Source organism: Setaria viridis, chromosome 3 (assembly GCF_005286985.2).
Source record: "Setaria viridis chromosome 3, Setaria_viridis_v4.0, whole genome shotgun sequence".
NCBI lineage: Eukaryota > Viridiplantae > Streptophyta > Magnoliopsida > Poales > Poaceae > Setaria > Setaria viridis.
Genome location: NC_048265.2, coordinates 11,240,527 through 11,256,041, shown reverse-complemented (window position 1 = coordinate 11,256,041; position 15,515 = coordinate 11,240,527). Strand labels below are relative to the sequence as shown.

The 15,515-nt window shown below is 42.7% G+C and overlaps 2 protein-coding genes across 2 annotated transcripts; both read right to left on the bottom strand.

Moving 5' to 3' along the window:
- Positions 1-665: 665 nt before the first annotated feature.
- Positions 666-5,522, bottom strand: LOC117848691 (phosphoethanolamine N-methyltransferase 1). Its single transcript, XM_034730203.2, has 12 exons — positions 5,122-5,522; positions 4,775-4,899; positions 3,616-3,753; positions 3,383-3,520; positions 3,000-3,143; positions 2,767-2,877; positions 2,532-2,673; positions 2,164-2,444; positions 1,683-1,844; positions 1,528-1,581; positions 1,276-1,350; positions 666-1,164 (listed from the first exon to the last, which is right to left on the bottom strand). The coding sequence occupies exons 1-12, from the start codon at positions 5,150-5,152 to the stop codon at positions 1,069-1,071; spliced, it is 1,497 nt and encodes a 498-aa protein (XP_034586094.1). The 5' UTR covers positions 5,153-5,522; the 3' UTR covers positions 666-1,068.
- A 2,214-nt stretch (positions 5,523-7,736) lies between these two features.
- LOC117849834 (putative clathrin assembly protein At2g01600) lies at positions 7,737-13,747 on the bottom strand. Its single transcript, XM_034731536.2, has 15 exons — positions 13,527-13,747; positions 13,281-13,350; positions 12,987-13,084; positions 11,828-11,966; positions 11,611-11,738; positions 11,386-11,478; positions 11,257-11,307; positions 10,614-10,679; positions 10,470-10,535; positions 10,258-10,338; positions 10,098-10,175; positions 9,448-9,624; positions 9,292-9,367; positions 9,080-9,201; positions 7,737-8,361 (listed from the first exon to the last, which is right to left on the bottom strand). Exons 1-15 carry the CDS (start codon positions 13,614-13,616, stop codon positions 8,002-8,004), a joined length of 1,695 nt encoding a protein of 564 aa, XP_034587427.1. The 5' UTR covers positions 13,617-13,747; the 3' UTR covers positions 7,737-8,001.
- Between the last annotated feature and the right edge of the window lie 1,768 nt (positions 13,748-15,515).

Here is a 15,515-nt window from a genome sequence, read left to right as displayed (position 1 = left end):
CCTTACACCATCACTAGTTTAACCACCTCTTGAGCTTGTATATAGATAGGCTCGAGCCACATCAAGAATCGTGAACATCGTGAAAGAGCCTCTAGCATAGTGGTTAGAGTACCTGAGTAGCATCCAACAAGCTTAGATCCAACTCCTCGTGGGAGCAAATTAAACGGATGGGCTTCCCTGCTGATTTCAGTAAAAAAAAAACATCCTAAATGCAAAGCCGATGCTCATTTTGCTTCAGTGATATTGTGTTCACGTAGTTGTCCAGACGAATTCTAGGTTTCAGACGAACCAGACGTGATTTTTTTAATGGTTCAGAGAGCCTAAATTTCCTGAACAGGAGACGAGCAGGGATCAAATCCTTTGAAACATTGCTGAGGTTATTTTTTCTACTGTACTTCTCTCTTCTTTTTTTGAAACGAAAGCGCAGTTTCCTACATCATATCTGCGTGACGGTGACTCCACAGTAATTGTTGTTCTCTGGTTCACCTAAATATTCAGCGGAACGGATTTAGCATGGCCGCTGAATAAGACGACGATGGTAATCTTATCTAGGACGGTGGTAGCTAATGCCGCCACGTGGGATATGTGAATGCGATGTCCAACAACCTGCCCCAGAAGCTGCCTGGCCCATTGCCGACACAGGCAGAATTCAGAAAACGGCAAAATGGCTATGAATCAACTTCTCTTTTGCGCATCGCAGTACATACGCAGTACTTGTGTCGCTATCCTTCTTCAACCAAAAGAATAGCACAAAAGCGACACATACTTTCGAATAGCACGTAGCAAAGCACATCTGAATTGAGGACACAGGAGCCCGGTGACCAGGTGACATCGACTGACAACAATCTTACTAGCTCGCAGTACACCACATGAACTGAAATGAGCAGTACGAATGCAACCTTGGGTGCACAGTTTATCCAACTGATATCCTAGTAGCGTCGATACAACAACAAGAGCACCCTTTTTATTCTGAAGATCCTCTACTTCTAGGCCGAATCACCGGTCTAGGAGCAGAAGCCACAGCAACACCCATTCTTATTCGGAAGAGCCCTCCGGTGCCAGGCTGAATCACTTGGTGGCAATGAACAGCCCCCACCTCTGCTCACCGGCAGAGCTCCGCTTCAGCTTCGCGTTCCAGCCGTTCACAATGTCGTCATAGTCCTCCTGCCAACAGATGGAATGGAAGAAATCAGAGGTGCCCAAAAGAAGCATAAGTGCAGATCAGGGATGCATCTAGCAGGTGGAGAATTAATAAGCTCTTCGATGCATCATCACCTGGGTGAAGTCTGCCACGAAAGCGTCTTTGTTCTTCTCGACTTCAGCTAGCTCCCTCCGTAGAACACTCAGGAACTGAAACATAGCATATGAAAATGAGTAAACTATTGATGTCATAGTGTTCTCTCAATTTTTATTTTAAAAAATCAAAGATACTCAACCCCTACTGTGCATTTTTCAAATTCTACAAGCATTATACAAGAAAAGGATAAGGAGCTGCTCAACAACAAGAGGACATTCAGAGGAGATAACCTGTTCAGTGCGATCTTCTGCAATGACATCATGAAAACCAGCACCCTCGAGCATCTGGGTTGTCATATTTAGTCATTAGAATAGATCATCCTTCCAATCCAAATCTTCCAAAGCAACTAGACAGCTAATACGTGTTTGTAATAGTAGAAACAAACCTTTCCATAAGCCTTCACATCGTGAAGGTCATAACCTCTCTGCTTAATGTATGCAGCAAATTCTTCAGATGGCTTCCCAGGATTCTTACAGTAATCACTGATTAGGACTTTGCCACCGGGTTTCAGCCATTTGAAGAAGCTTCTGAACAAAGCAGGTTTGTCCTATAAAAAAAAGTGGTATTTGTCAGGACTCAGGAATGTGACTTTTTATGATAATTTTGATATTCAGATGTTATCAACAATCTAAAGGTCGATATCTCTTGAACATTTATCCTGAAACTATGTGCAATTATCACTTTGATTAATATACAATGATTAATAGGAGTGGCAAAACTTAATACTAATTTCATCTTAACTTGCATTCTCGTATTGTCACCATGGTCTAATTGTGTTATACAAAAGGTCACTGATAGTATAATTATGCAAATAAATAATAGATGCCTACAAATAACAGCATTAAATTCTACAGAATGAAACATACTTGTATGTGAAGGATGGTGTCACGGCTGTAGATAACGTCAAAACTATTTTCTGGGTAATCCTTTGTGGTGCAATCAGCAACTTCAAACTCAACAGAGCACTTGCGTCCAATGGCACGTTCCATTGCAAAGGAAACCATGTTAACGGAAAGATCGATACCAAGAACATGGACGTCGTAGTTCTCAGCCATATAAAAATCACCTCCTCCAATTCCACATCCAACATCAAGTACTTTCTGGCCAGGTTTAAGATCCAGCATATCCACAAATTCCTTAGTAGTTTCTGCTCATGAAACAAGTATATTGAGTGATATATGTATAGTAAATGATTGATGAGTTAACAGTTGTGCGAGGAAATTAGTGGCCTCACCAACTCCACCAGTGCTCACATAACCTTCACCAAAGATACGCTCATAACGTAGGATTCCATTAGTTTTGTATTGCACGTTGTCCAGGAACCTTTGAAAATCTTTGTCTTCTGTTGATTTTACCTTTTCCCATAACCAACATATCTGTTGATGTTGTGTACTTATGTCAGTCAGTAATTTCACTTTAACTGCAACAACACTAAGAGTTAACAAGCACATTCAAGAACAGTAAAGTACCTGGTTTTGATTTTTCTTGTTTTTTACATAAGCCCCGATACACTTATAAGTCACTAGAGAAAGTTCAAAAGAATCTCCATTCTTATCATACGAATGGCCCTCTTTAAATACCTGTGTATGTATATAAAAAAGGTTAACTACTGGAAGACACTAATAGATCTGTATTAGTGATGACCAAGTGACCATATATATGAAAGACAATCCACAGCTTGAACGTTAAGATGTAGCTTTACCTTAGTATAAAACCTTGGTTCTCTGTAGTGTGTTGGGTTCACTTTCCTTTTCGAATCTCCAGATTGGTGAAAACATGATTCTCTAAAGAATATGTGGCCACCGACCTTTAACCATTTTACCATTTTCCCCACAAGCTTCTCAACCTATAATACGAGACGGATTACTGTTAAAACTTTACAGTAATAAAAAAAGGGAGATTCAAGTTTAAACCTTTTTGAAGGAAAAGAAAAGTTTAGACTCTTGTGAGTATGGATGTTATTTATGGAAGTGATTTCAGATGAAAGATGGAATATATTACTGCTGAGATATATATTGTCTTCTAAAAGGAGAAACGGAGCATAGGACATCAGCATTCTAAGCTTTTCTTGTTTCTTGTTCTTACCTCCTCATCTGAAAGGTACATTAGTAGCCAGTTTGAGAATATCAGATCAAAAGAGTTGTCTTCAATCTTCAAGTTGGGAGATGTTACATCAGCACACATGAAGGTTATGTTCTTGTGATGTCCATTTATGCTTTCATTCTACAAGAAGAGAAACAAATGAAAATTCATGGAAGTAGCAATAGGTGTGCAGATGTTAGCTTCTATGCATGAGAGTTTCAAACTATAAAATCCACCTTCTTAATGACACTTTCAATAAAATCCAGTGCTAGAACGTGACCAGCTTCTTTTGCCAGATCTCCAGTAAAGCGCCCTATTCCGGCACCAAGCTCTAGAACTGATTTCCCTTTGTAAGATGGAAGTAAAGACAGGATCTGCTGATCAGTAGTGAAAATTAGCTATCTGAAGAAAACACAACTGTGTAGTTTTTTAAAAAATGGAAGAGCAAAGGCTGTGTCTTAGATAAACCACGGTGTTTGAAAAAGATGGTCAGAAACAATTTGATTACTTTTAATTATGATAGTATGTGGTCACAGAAAAAGCAAACTCTAAGTGACCATTGGGGAATAATAATAGGTAACAAAATAAGTGGGCAGTTAAGAGCGCGAGAGGACCGGAGGTGGGGAAGGTGGGCCAGCTAGATATTTTACAACACAAGTAGTAGGCCCCTTGCTTTCACTAGTTCCAATTATAATACTATTGCCTCATAAGCCTCCAAAGAAATTACTGTTCCATAATTACATTATCTAGTTTCCTACCCATTTCCGTTGAGCTCATATTACTATATATTAGCAAGCAAGTTTTTTTTTTATGAAAGATTAGCAAGCAAGTTGACCTCCAAGGCACCATCACAAAAGTTCCTAGTGCTAAAATCAGCAAACTTTTTTAGCAGTTGGTTTGGTTTGACGCGAGAAGTCCCCGGCAGCTCTCTGCTGCGATTGGCTAGCTGCCAACTCTTGGGAAGTTTAGATTTGAAGCAGTGATGTGCCGATATCCTACCATAAGTGGCCGGAGCAGAAGCCAAATGGCACACGCTCGAAAAGCAAGCGTCAGCATCAGACTCTCCGTGTCAGTTCTAGTGATTTCTTCAATTTTTTCACGTTTTCATTGATCAATATTCTTCCGACATGACTGTCCTGAAAGAAATTACCGTCCAATTACGTCCCTCTCAAACCGTCGCTGTCAACTTTTTTGCAGGGGGGGGGGGGTGTAAAAGGCCATGTCATTACAGCATGGACCAATCGTTTTTCTGTATCCAAGATATGGTAAGATTCCAGTATCAACAGCACCAGCAAACTAATCATTGTACCAGCAAACTGATCATTCAGCAGCAGCGGAAACGATGAAGTGACACGGAGAAACAGAGGAAGGGAGAGAGAGGAGATCATGCAGCACCTCAGGGCGCTCCTCCTTGTCGAGGTCGGCGGCGCGGGAGTCGAGCATCATGGACTCGACGGTGAGGGACTTGGAGTGCTCCTCCCAGTAGCTCTTCTGCACCTTCCGCTCCACCTCACCGATCCCTGCACGACGCAACGCAAGGCCATCAAACACCACCCCCGAAACCCAAAACCCAAAACCCCTCGTCAGATCGCATCACACAGGAACACCCCACCAGGCCACCACACCAGCCATTCCCTGCCCGTCCGCCCACCACCTGTTCGACCCGGCCCCCTCACCCAGCAAAACTCGACGAGAAAACAGCAAGCAAGCGGATCTGCGATACGCGGGTCCCGTCCGCTTACCGTTCGCAACGGCCACCACGGGGGCGTCCATCTCGACGATCCCTTTGGTGTTTTCCTCTGTTCTCTGTTCGTTCTTTCAGAAAGTTTTTGCGCGAGCGAGCCTTGGATTTTTGGAGGGTTTTTTTTTTGTGTGTGTGTGTGTTGGTTGGCGTGGGGGGGTTCGTGCGTTTAGGCGCCCTCGACGGCGAGGCGGGAGCGGGAGAAGCCGCGGGAGCGGCGGTTGTGGGCGAGGCCCCGCTGCTGCATCAACCGAGAACCACACCGACACAAGCGCGCCCGGCGGCGGGCGGAACGGACGGGGGAGCAGAGAGGGGGTCAGGGACAGGGGAGTCGCTCGCTGCCTGCCTCGCCACGCGGTGGAGAGCTGTGGACGGACTGCAGAGGGGTGGTGGAGCGGCGAGCGGGTCGTGCGGAGGGGGGGCGGGGCTTTATAGCTGCGTGGCGGCGCGGTGGGCGAATCACCGTGGAGATCTGGGTGGGGCAGGCCAAGCCTCGGATCGGCTGCTCCCGCTGCAACACCCGCGCACGGGCTGCCCGTCGCGCCGTGCGCCCTGCCGCCCTGGGTCGGCCGCCTTGCGCCCTTGCCCTCTCGGTGATTGATCTCGGAACGGTGTGGCAGCGCCACCAGCGTGGCTCAACTGAACGGCTGAGGCTGCTGCCGTGCTTTGCTGCTGCAGCTGAGGGTGCTGTGGCCGTGGCGCGTGGACCAGCTGAGCTGATCCGCCCCTTGCATGGTCTTCGATTATCGGACAACGGTAAAAGTTCTGCATATCTGGCAATAACTCAACCAAGAAGTTTGAACAAATTATGGACCGTGCATTGATTGTTCTCTTTGGCTGAGTGATGCTACTCCGGAAGAGCTTTAACTTAGCTTTAAAAGTTCCGGTCTTCCCAACGAAGGAAAATAGGTTCCCAAGAGAAAATCCAGCCTGTTACAAAGGCCACTTAAAATGGTAGTAGTAAAACTATTGTGATATTGTGTTAAAAAACCATAAGTGCGATAAGAATAATTAAGAGATGGGCTTATATATTAATCAAATAATATATTAGCGTATTTAATTTGGTTTAATTGCTTTATTGAGGAGTGCGATAAATTTCGGAGTTAAATACTTCATATTCGTAAGTATGCATTGTGCTCCAAAAAAGAATACATGAATAAGAGGTGGTTGTACTCCCTATCCAACGGTGTGCGTTTCTCTAGCTATATCTTTCATCGTGCCCGTGGTGACTTTATTAATTTAAAAATATGACCGTCCTAGGTACACCAAGCCCATAAGCACCGGAGCATGTGTGTCCGTACTTATATTCAAAAATAGTAGATAAGGAGGTTGCGTCATTTCTCAAATAAAAACTTGAGATGCGGACGCAATAATTCCGTCCTAGATTCTTTTCAGCATCGCACATGTGGAGCAGCTAGACCTGGGGACGCGTGGCGCCGATCTGGTGGGCGATCTTGGTGCTTCGTAGGACAGGGGGATAGTGTGTGGACGCCGCCTGACGTGGAGGTAAATAATTGGGTTGGTGGATACCCCTTGGTACCCTGGGTCCTACTTGATCGATACTTTCGTCCTATTGCGTGATACCGCACTGACAAAAATTCGGAAATTCTCTTCTTCACAAGAAATGCCGGAGCTTGTGTTTTCTAGAAATTTCAAAAGGGCGCGTACGCAGAAAACCGCATGCGCCGATGTTGCTCTCACCCTTGCCGCGAGACGCCACGTCACTGCGCATGAGGTTGACACCATTTTTAGCGGCATGCGGGGGCTGCTGAGAATCCATTTCATCCGTGCAGCTGTGCCGAAAACGACAGTATCTTGAATACAAAGGTGCTTCGGTATATGGTAAGAATGCACATGTACATCGTCGTCTATGTTTATTTACTTGTCCCATGACCTCAAAAGGACCTACGAAAGCATCGGTCCTTAACAAGAAAGTACTATCGAATAGTGACGCAGAAGTTTCTTCTAACAGTACTCTCAAACATCGCAAGAAGATTTACTTGGAACTCTGACAATTCGCTTCTGGATCCATGTCTCAAGCAAATCTCCAGATTTATCTCTTGTAACAAGTCACAGTTGTTGAGATTCCGATCAACCCTACGAGGCTAGAAATCCAGTGGCAGTTACGTAGGTGGGGGCTAGCCATTACAGCAACCCCAAGGCCTTTCACGAGGCGAAAAGCCGGGTCACTGATTGAGGTTTTACTGTTCGCCGCTTTTCCTCTGGCTCAAGAGACGACAATCATGTTGTGGACATCGGTGAGATATAGCTATTTGCGATGCAACATCAGCTTCGAGTGAGCCATGGCGGAAAAAGAAAAGGTGAGCCATGACAACCATACACGTACAGTCATGCTGCTGCCGATAAGATGATTGCCACAGAAGAGTATATCCACAAAAAGAAAATTTATGTAGAAACCTTCTTACGACTTTCAATTGGATGTAAATTTCAGTGGAAAACTTCTTAGCAGGCTCAATCATATGTAAAGAAGCTGCAAACAACGTAAAGTATGCATAAGTCACAAGTGCTATGAGCATCAAAGGTCATAGCTTAACACACCCCAATCCTAGGCTTGGAATATTCAACCGAGCACATGGTGATCAATCACACGGCATGTACGAGATAGGCAATCAATTGGTCCACCGCTCTTTTGTTTTTGTTATAATTATAGCCATGTCCTACTGTTTATTGACATATACTTGGTGTTACACAGGTCACTAATTTCTTTACAACAAGGGTCGGGTAACTCGGCAGCCCCGTGTGGTGAAAGCCAACGCATAATACAGGGGTCGCATACAAGAATGGCCAAGCATAATGCATGATATAATCACACAAAAATCGCATTTGCTGGGGCACAAATTTCCTCATGTAACTAAGTAGCCTACAGAAGTTGAGCGCCGCCGAATGGGTTATGTTGCTGATGCCCGTTGTTCGCCACTGGGAATGGCCCAAAGCCAGCATCCAGAAAAGGGTTGTTTGTTGCAGGGCCCATGCCCATCTGCGGTTGCATTGGTGGTCCGAAGGGATTTGGTTGCATCACCGTTGGGATCTGCTGATGCTGCTGAGACATGGCAGCCATTTGAACTGATGGTGGGGGAGCAACTTGGTTGGACATCGCAAAAGGATCATTTGTCATGAATGGGTTAGGCACTGCTGAACCATAGAGCTGTTGCTGTTGTCTCTGCCTGTAAGCCCCATCATCATAAAGGCTGTCCAAGATGAGCTTGTCAAATCCACCACCCTGTAAAAAGGAGTCCAGAAGTTTATTTTCATCGAACACAGCTGGCATGGCCACAAGTTGTATGAAATATCGTTGCTGTGAATCAATGCTTAGCCTGGAGAACTGAAACTGTGTACTACGTTGAGTTCATAGCCTGGAGAACTGAAACCATGTACTAGGTGTAGTTCATAGCCATCAATTGGCTCAACTGCTCAAGGCACACCAATTATTCACAGGGTGTATGTACATGATAATAGCCATACATAGCACATGCAATTAATGTCATTCACATGACCAAGCATTCTGATCGACAAGAGCTATGCATTATTGGTGCAACGCAGGGCATCGTAAGACTCATGCATGTTTATCTTAACAAACACTGCATTTCAGAACCATCAGCAAGAGTCCATAACACTGACAGGGGACTGGGGTTTCAGCCATACGAGTGATTGCTTAAAAACTATGCAAGGTCATGTATGATGTATGGGGCTACATGATTCACTGTGTAACCTAGCACAGGATGCCTACAGAAATTTTGCAACCAAGTTTTGACCAAAATGTATGATTTCGCGAACATGATGATTGCTAATTGGAACATCATACTAAATAATGCTGATAACAAGAGTAATATGCCCATAGCAGTAGCAAACCTATATTCTCGTGTCCCACAGCGCCATAACATGTAACTGACACATAAAAACCTCAGGAAAACAATGATATGAAGATCAAAGAAACCAACCAGTTGACTGCTAGAAGCAGATGAAGTTGTGTTGCTTGGAGCAGTAACAAGGGCCAATTCCCATCCTGTCGGATCAAACCCCTTATCTTGAAATGCAGCGTTACCAGTTGTTGAAGTACCATCTAATAAAGATCCAAAATCAATTTGCCACTTAACGAAAGATCCTTCACAGATACTTAGCATTCGCTAGGAATTCATTTATAAAAACATACCTGTTGGAACAATAGCCAAGGCAAGAGCATTGCTTTCTTCTATTGCTGATACAGCAGGGCTTGGATCATTTAAGCCCTATTAGCAAGCAAGACTTTAGGTTGTGGAAATAAGCACATGAGATTAGATCATGGATATTAAAGTATTCTTTTACCCACCAGTAAATCGCCAGTATTGGGCACCTCAGTCTTGGGAGGAGGTGAAACAACTTCGGTAACAGGTGGTGCCGGCTCAGGTTCTTCAACTGGTGCTTTTTCCTCTTCTACAGGAGCAGGTTCAGGAATTTCCTCTGACTCCTCAGGTTTGTAAGTAAGAAGAAGCCTCTCCGGAAGTTCCTGATAAAAAAAACAATTGAAAATTGATGAATTGACTTCATTTCCAGTACTCAGAAGAATAACAAATACGTTAAACCACAGAATCTAAAGCTGGTCAATACAAGGAAGAGTGAGAGATGATACTCGCTATGTAAAATGATAATTGAGACAGGTGAATGAATCAATTGCCATTTAAAAGACAGATGCCATTTAAAAGACAGATGCCATTTAAAAGACAGAATATCTGAGGAAAGAAAACTGCTACATCTGGTAAAGCAATTATGAGGTTTCAGCAACAGGAACTTGCATGCTGGAGTTCCTAGTGCCATATAACCAATCGCATAACCAACAGATAGCTAAACTGCAGAACAACAACAAAGCCTTTTAATTCAAGCAAGTTGGGGTAGGATAGACTGCTAGAGATCATATCACTAAAAATACAATTGAATATAAAAAATAGAAAATTATATTAATCGTATCACCCAAGTACTAACCAGGGGTTCTCGAACTGGAACCATACGCGGAGCCTCCTTCACATACTCCTCCATAGTTGCAAGAAATGTTTGTGGTGGCTGAGGAAAATTTCTTACATAAGATGTCACAAATAATCCAGTGTAAATATTCAAAGATTAGATAGTCAGTACAACACCTCACCTCCCTCAGAGTGGGAAACTGAAAATTCCTCGCAAGTTCCAAACCTCGGCAATTTTCATAGAAATCTGATAGATTCCCAGCCTGAAAAGTACCAAACAACCTAAATATATAAGGACAAGGAAAACACATGGCGTGTTTTTACATGGCATTTTTTTTTCAGAATCTACAATCTAGATAGATTTCAATTATCATCTTCTGAACTCTGGAGTTACCTGCTGGCCAGCCCTTCTGTAGATTTCAAGAGCTTTAAGTGCTTCATGTCTTGGCATCTCAAAAAACTAGACAAAATGAAAACTAATGTCAGTGCACATTGTCAGCCACACACAAGATATTTCCAGGTGAAAACTACCCGTTACCTTATCAACAAGATTGATAATTCCATCATTTATGGCACAATAAATTTTGAAGCTTTCTTTTAGCACCTGTGCAATAGAGTCAGAATCTGAGGTCAAATCAACTATCAAGGCATGGTACTCAGGTAGAACAGAAGATAGGACCCATTATATCAAGGCAAACTGACAAGTCTTCAGAAGGGGAAAAGCAGATGTAAACTTCAACATGGATAGGGTGGATTGCTTTCACAGCAAAGATTATGGTATAGGCCCCAATAGTATGGTTCATGAATACTTCAGAGAATCAAACATGGAGCACTGAAGTAATAAAATATTTATGGGAAGTAATCAAAGAGAGGTCACTTCTAGAAATATTCTGTAATTGTCCAGGATACGCATCATGCACAATGCAGATACAGTAAGAAAATAAACATCATTGTGTTTAGAAAACATCTGGCAGGGCACAAGTCAAAGAGGCAAACTACAGAATTATAGAAGAAACAACACAAAATCATTCTATTTTCAGTTTTCCACCAATATCATTTGGATAAGTTAACAAGCCAAGGATGGCATAGTTTATAAAATTAGAATTCTAAGTTAAGTTTAAAAAAAGAGCAGGTGTGGCACACTACAGCACAGCCAAATCGAAGTAAAGAACAGAGCTTACCAGAGCTAGAGCGTATTGGACCAAGTAGTTGTTGTTTGCAGCTCCTTCAGGCTACAGAACCAAAAAAAAAAAGTGTTAAGCACTTAAGCCATGTTAAGCCAAAAAAATAAAGTTGCAAGAGATAATCACCCGGCATCCAACAAGTCGGTATAATAACTGCTGCAATGCAGGCAGTTGCTCTAAAAGATCCTGTGAATCCAACTCCCTAGTTCTGCTGTGTCCCTGGTGGCAAAAGGGATCAGTTGAAGAATTAATTAGTGAGCTGGAATGGGTACTGAAATTAAAAATAGTTGCAATCCTCGAAATTAATCATTTCAGGCTTGTGGTACCAAATTGAGATGCAATGTTCCTAACCTTTTCAGGACCTTGACCTTGTTTGGACAAACGCTCGGCTTCGACATCATACTTCAGAACTCTGAAGCATTCCAACCTTTCCTCCAAAAACAAACCATATGTGCGAACCCAAGCAGAACAATCCCAAGCTGCACATTACTTAGTATATGAAAACCAGGAAATCAGGAGGAAATAAGCAGGATAGGAACAATTTTCTGCTAAAAGAAGAAATACCAACCAATTGGGCTGGAGTCATCCTTAAAGTTGGAAAGTTGTAGAATTCGTCCCCTTTGTGTAAAGTTAAGAAGCTCTTCTCGAAATGTAGGATCACCCTCACGAAGAAGTCTATGGATCACTACAAGTGTTTTCAGTGCAACCTACATGTCCCAAAAAGATGAAAAGAAAATTTACTACCACCATATGAAACCAGAAAAATAATTTTGGGAATTTGTTTATCATAATTGTAACATTTAGCTTTGCTATAACTCGGGAAGGTACTGCATTGCAAATCACATATCATCAAACTGAAGAATGGACTTGTAATGTTGAATGGTTAACTACCTAACAAAGCATTGACATGTTCAAATCCAAATTACCTCAGCAAGATGGTACACTAAAAAATAACCTAGAATGGACATGACAGTTACCACCAAGCACCAACCAAGCACTTTCAAATCCAAATTTCCCATGAAAGATGATACACTAAAAACAAACCTTGAATAGAAATACTATTTGCTATCAGAAGACAACCAAGCATTTTCAAAAACAAGTACAACAAGCAATTGGTAAGCAATGACCAAAAGGACGAATGCAAAACAGAATGCGACTATTAGAACTTCCTTCAAAGTCAAGTTTAAATACTCCGGTAAACTACAACCAGCCTAGGATACACTGAAGATCTATAGCTCCAACTAAAATAAGCATCGCAACTTCTCTACTCGCTAGTAAGCATTTAATGAGAAATTACAAATATCAGTGCAGGCTACATTTCAAGTCAGAAAGTCTTCATATGCAGATCCGAAAAGGGATTAACTTAACTAGAACATCAATTTTCCACCACCTAGATGACTAACAGGCAGCAAAAGGTCTGGCATAATGTCATTTAAAATCAAGGCAATTCTTACCCACCCCGCTGATGTTCAGTGTATTTATTGAATCAACGCAAACTGTTCATGCTTACAGCATTACACACCACTCAACAGAAATTCCACATCCCATTCGAGTCGAGAATACATCATTCAACGTCCAACTGAAATCTAATTGACATATTGTGGCATACTACTATTGTCTATGTTCCAAGATAGAAAAGAACTCCAACTAAATTTACATCCAAAAGAACAAATTCTAGGGACAACAGGAACAAGGGGGACAAATTCTCGAGTGAGCATGCAACTTACAATCCAGTTGCGGGTCTTGGCAAGACGGCGAGCAAGAGCATGGATGCAGTAGGCAACATCCGCCCGTGGCCTGGCGATGGACGTCGCCGCGACAACTTCTGCAACACCACCACACACAAATTACCCATCATCAAACACCACACACAACCTAAAAGCACGCACGCCTCACACCCTTCCCTACTTCAAGGTCTCCCCCACTTGGAGGCACGATCTAATTCTGAACCCATATAAACACTAAATTAGGCAGAAGCTTTTATACGCGGAAATACAGGGTATAAGAATGAATCAACGCACTGCGCAGGTGGCGCTCCTTGGGCGGGCACTCCACGTGGTTAGTCGCCTTCACGATCGCCACATCCAGATCCTACAAAAGCGAACAGACACCAATCAAAACCCACAGATCCGAGGCTGCTCCCGCACCCCAAAACACCACGGGCTCGCTTAGCAGACGGAGAAACTAGGGTTTGGATGAACTGCCCAAACTTAGGTCGAAAAAAATCCCGGGGAAATCGGGGGAGAAGACAACGGATCAAGGGCCACCTTGAAGTCCGAGTTAAGATTGGCGAGGCTGACGGTGGTGGAGTCCTTGATGGCGCCGTAGGCCTTGCGCCAGCTCTGCATCGACGCCATTCCTGCGCGGCCGCTTGTTCGTCGTCCTCGGCGCTATTCCTCTTCCTTTCTCGCTATATTTCTGGCCTCCAGGGGAGGGGAACGCGTTTGATTCGGTTTTTTTTTTCCTGGGCGTTCTTTTTTTTTTTTCTGTGCTGGCGTGTCAAATTCGCCGACGCGGGGAGTAAAAATGAACAAGGCGAGGGCTTTTCGCGAAGTTGCGTACGAGCGGGTGCATCTCGACTCTCGAGTGACGACCTTTCTCTCGTGGTTTACGAGCGGAAGGTTCGAGACTTGAACGAGGCGTAGATGCCTTGATTTTGCGTTAAACCCCTCTGAACTACCAGAAATTTATTTGTATTTTATGCCATTTGAGGTGGGACATACTAGTAGATACGATTGAGCATAGGGGGCGCAAATGAAAATGTATTTTATCTTTGACTTGTGGCAATGTCAACTAATGCAGATAAAGAGTAAACCTGATGGTGGATTATAAAATTTAGACATTTATGCACGTCTCGTACGGATAGTTGCACATGTCATATGACTAAAAAAACAATTAAGATAATTTCCTCAATATCAATATTTTATACCACTCTGCAAAAATCAATGTAAGCTTACAAATATCATGTTTTGAATAAGCAGACTATCTATTAATTAATGATTAGGTTATCTTTCTTAACGCTATATTTGTGCTACATAAACAAAGTCATATGTGGGTAATTTATAGCTACCTGTGGTATATCGTCGATATTTCTTATATTTTATATTGTTCCCTCTATTTTAAAATGTTTGAAATTAACACTCCTGCATAGGGAAGCAATGGTTTGTCTCAAATGGGAAAATGTGATGACATGGGAAAAGTAAATTTTACATGTACTTGTGGTTGCATGAGTTATCTCAGCCGTTCATTACTCTCGCTGGATATCCATCCACCCATTGAATTTTTCACCTACAATACACATGATTCTCGCATCCATTCATGATTCATCTCACCGTTGATTTCAAGATGGAGGGTTCAAACAGACAATGTGGTTACATGTGTATGAGAAAAATACATGTCCGTGATGACATAGCATACCAACGTCTAGAAGGAACCACATTATATTATAGTAGTTTTTGATATATTTCTCACAGTACGAACATTATATAGCTAGCTAAGGTGTATTTCTGGATATATCTTTATGCTGTACATTAGCACGTTTCATCCGTTGACACTGCGTTTACACCTTCTTTTGGCATGTTATTTTTCTAAAACCTCAAAGAAATACGCGCAGGAATTCACAGGAGGGAAGGGTCTAATGCGCAAACTAGCTAGTATGTCTCGCATGGTTAGCTGGCCGGATATTCTTTCTACACGCCCACATTCTGGACATAAACAACGTGAAGGTAGCCTCGTTCCGAAGCAGGCCCCCCCTGAAGAAATACAAAACAAACTGAACCATGCGTCATGCTTCTGTGCCTTTCGGTTGCTCGCTTCGGTGTCAGGCACTCTGAACGGACGCCTTCCCGCGTCGGCCAACGAAACGATGCTGGGCTGTGGACCCATTCCTACCACGCAACTGAAAAAAAGAACGGACGGTTTCTAGTGATGTTTCCTGGTCACGATGAACACAGCTGCTTCCAGTCCGAAAAAATTAGAAATCCAAAGAATAAGGGGTGTTCGGATCTTTAGCACCTCCTAAAATTCATGTCACATCGAATATTCGGAGGCTAATTAGGAGGACTAAATATAAGCTAATTATAAAACTAATTACACAGATGGAGACTAATTCACGAGACGAATCTATTAAGCCTAATTAATCCATCATTAGCACATGTTTACTGTAGTATCACATTGTCAAATCATGAACTAATTAGGTTTAATAGATTCGTCTCGCAAATTAATCTCCATCTGTGCAATTGGTTTAATTAGTCTAT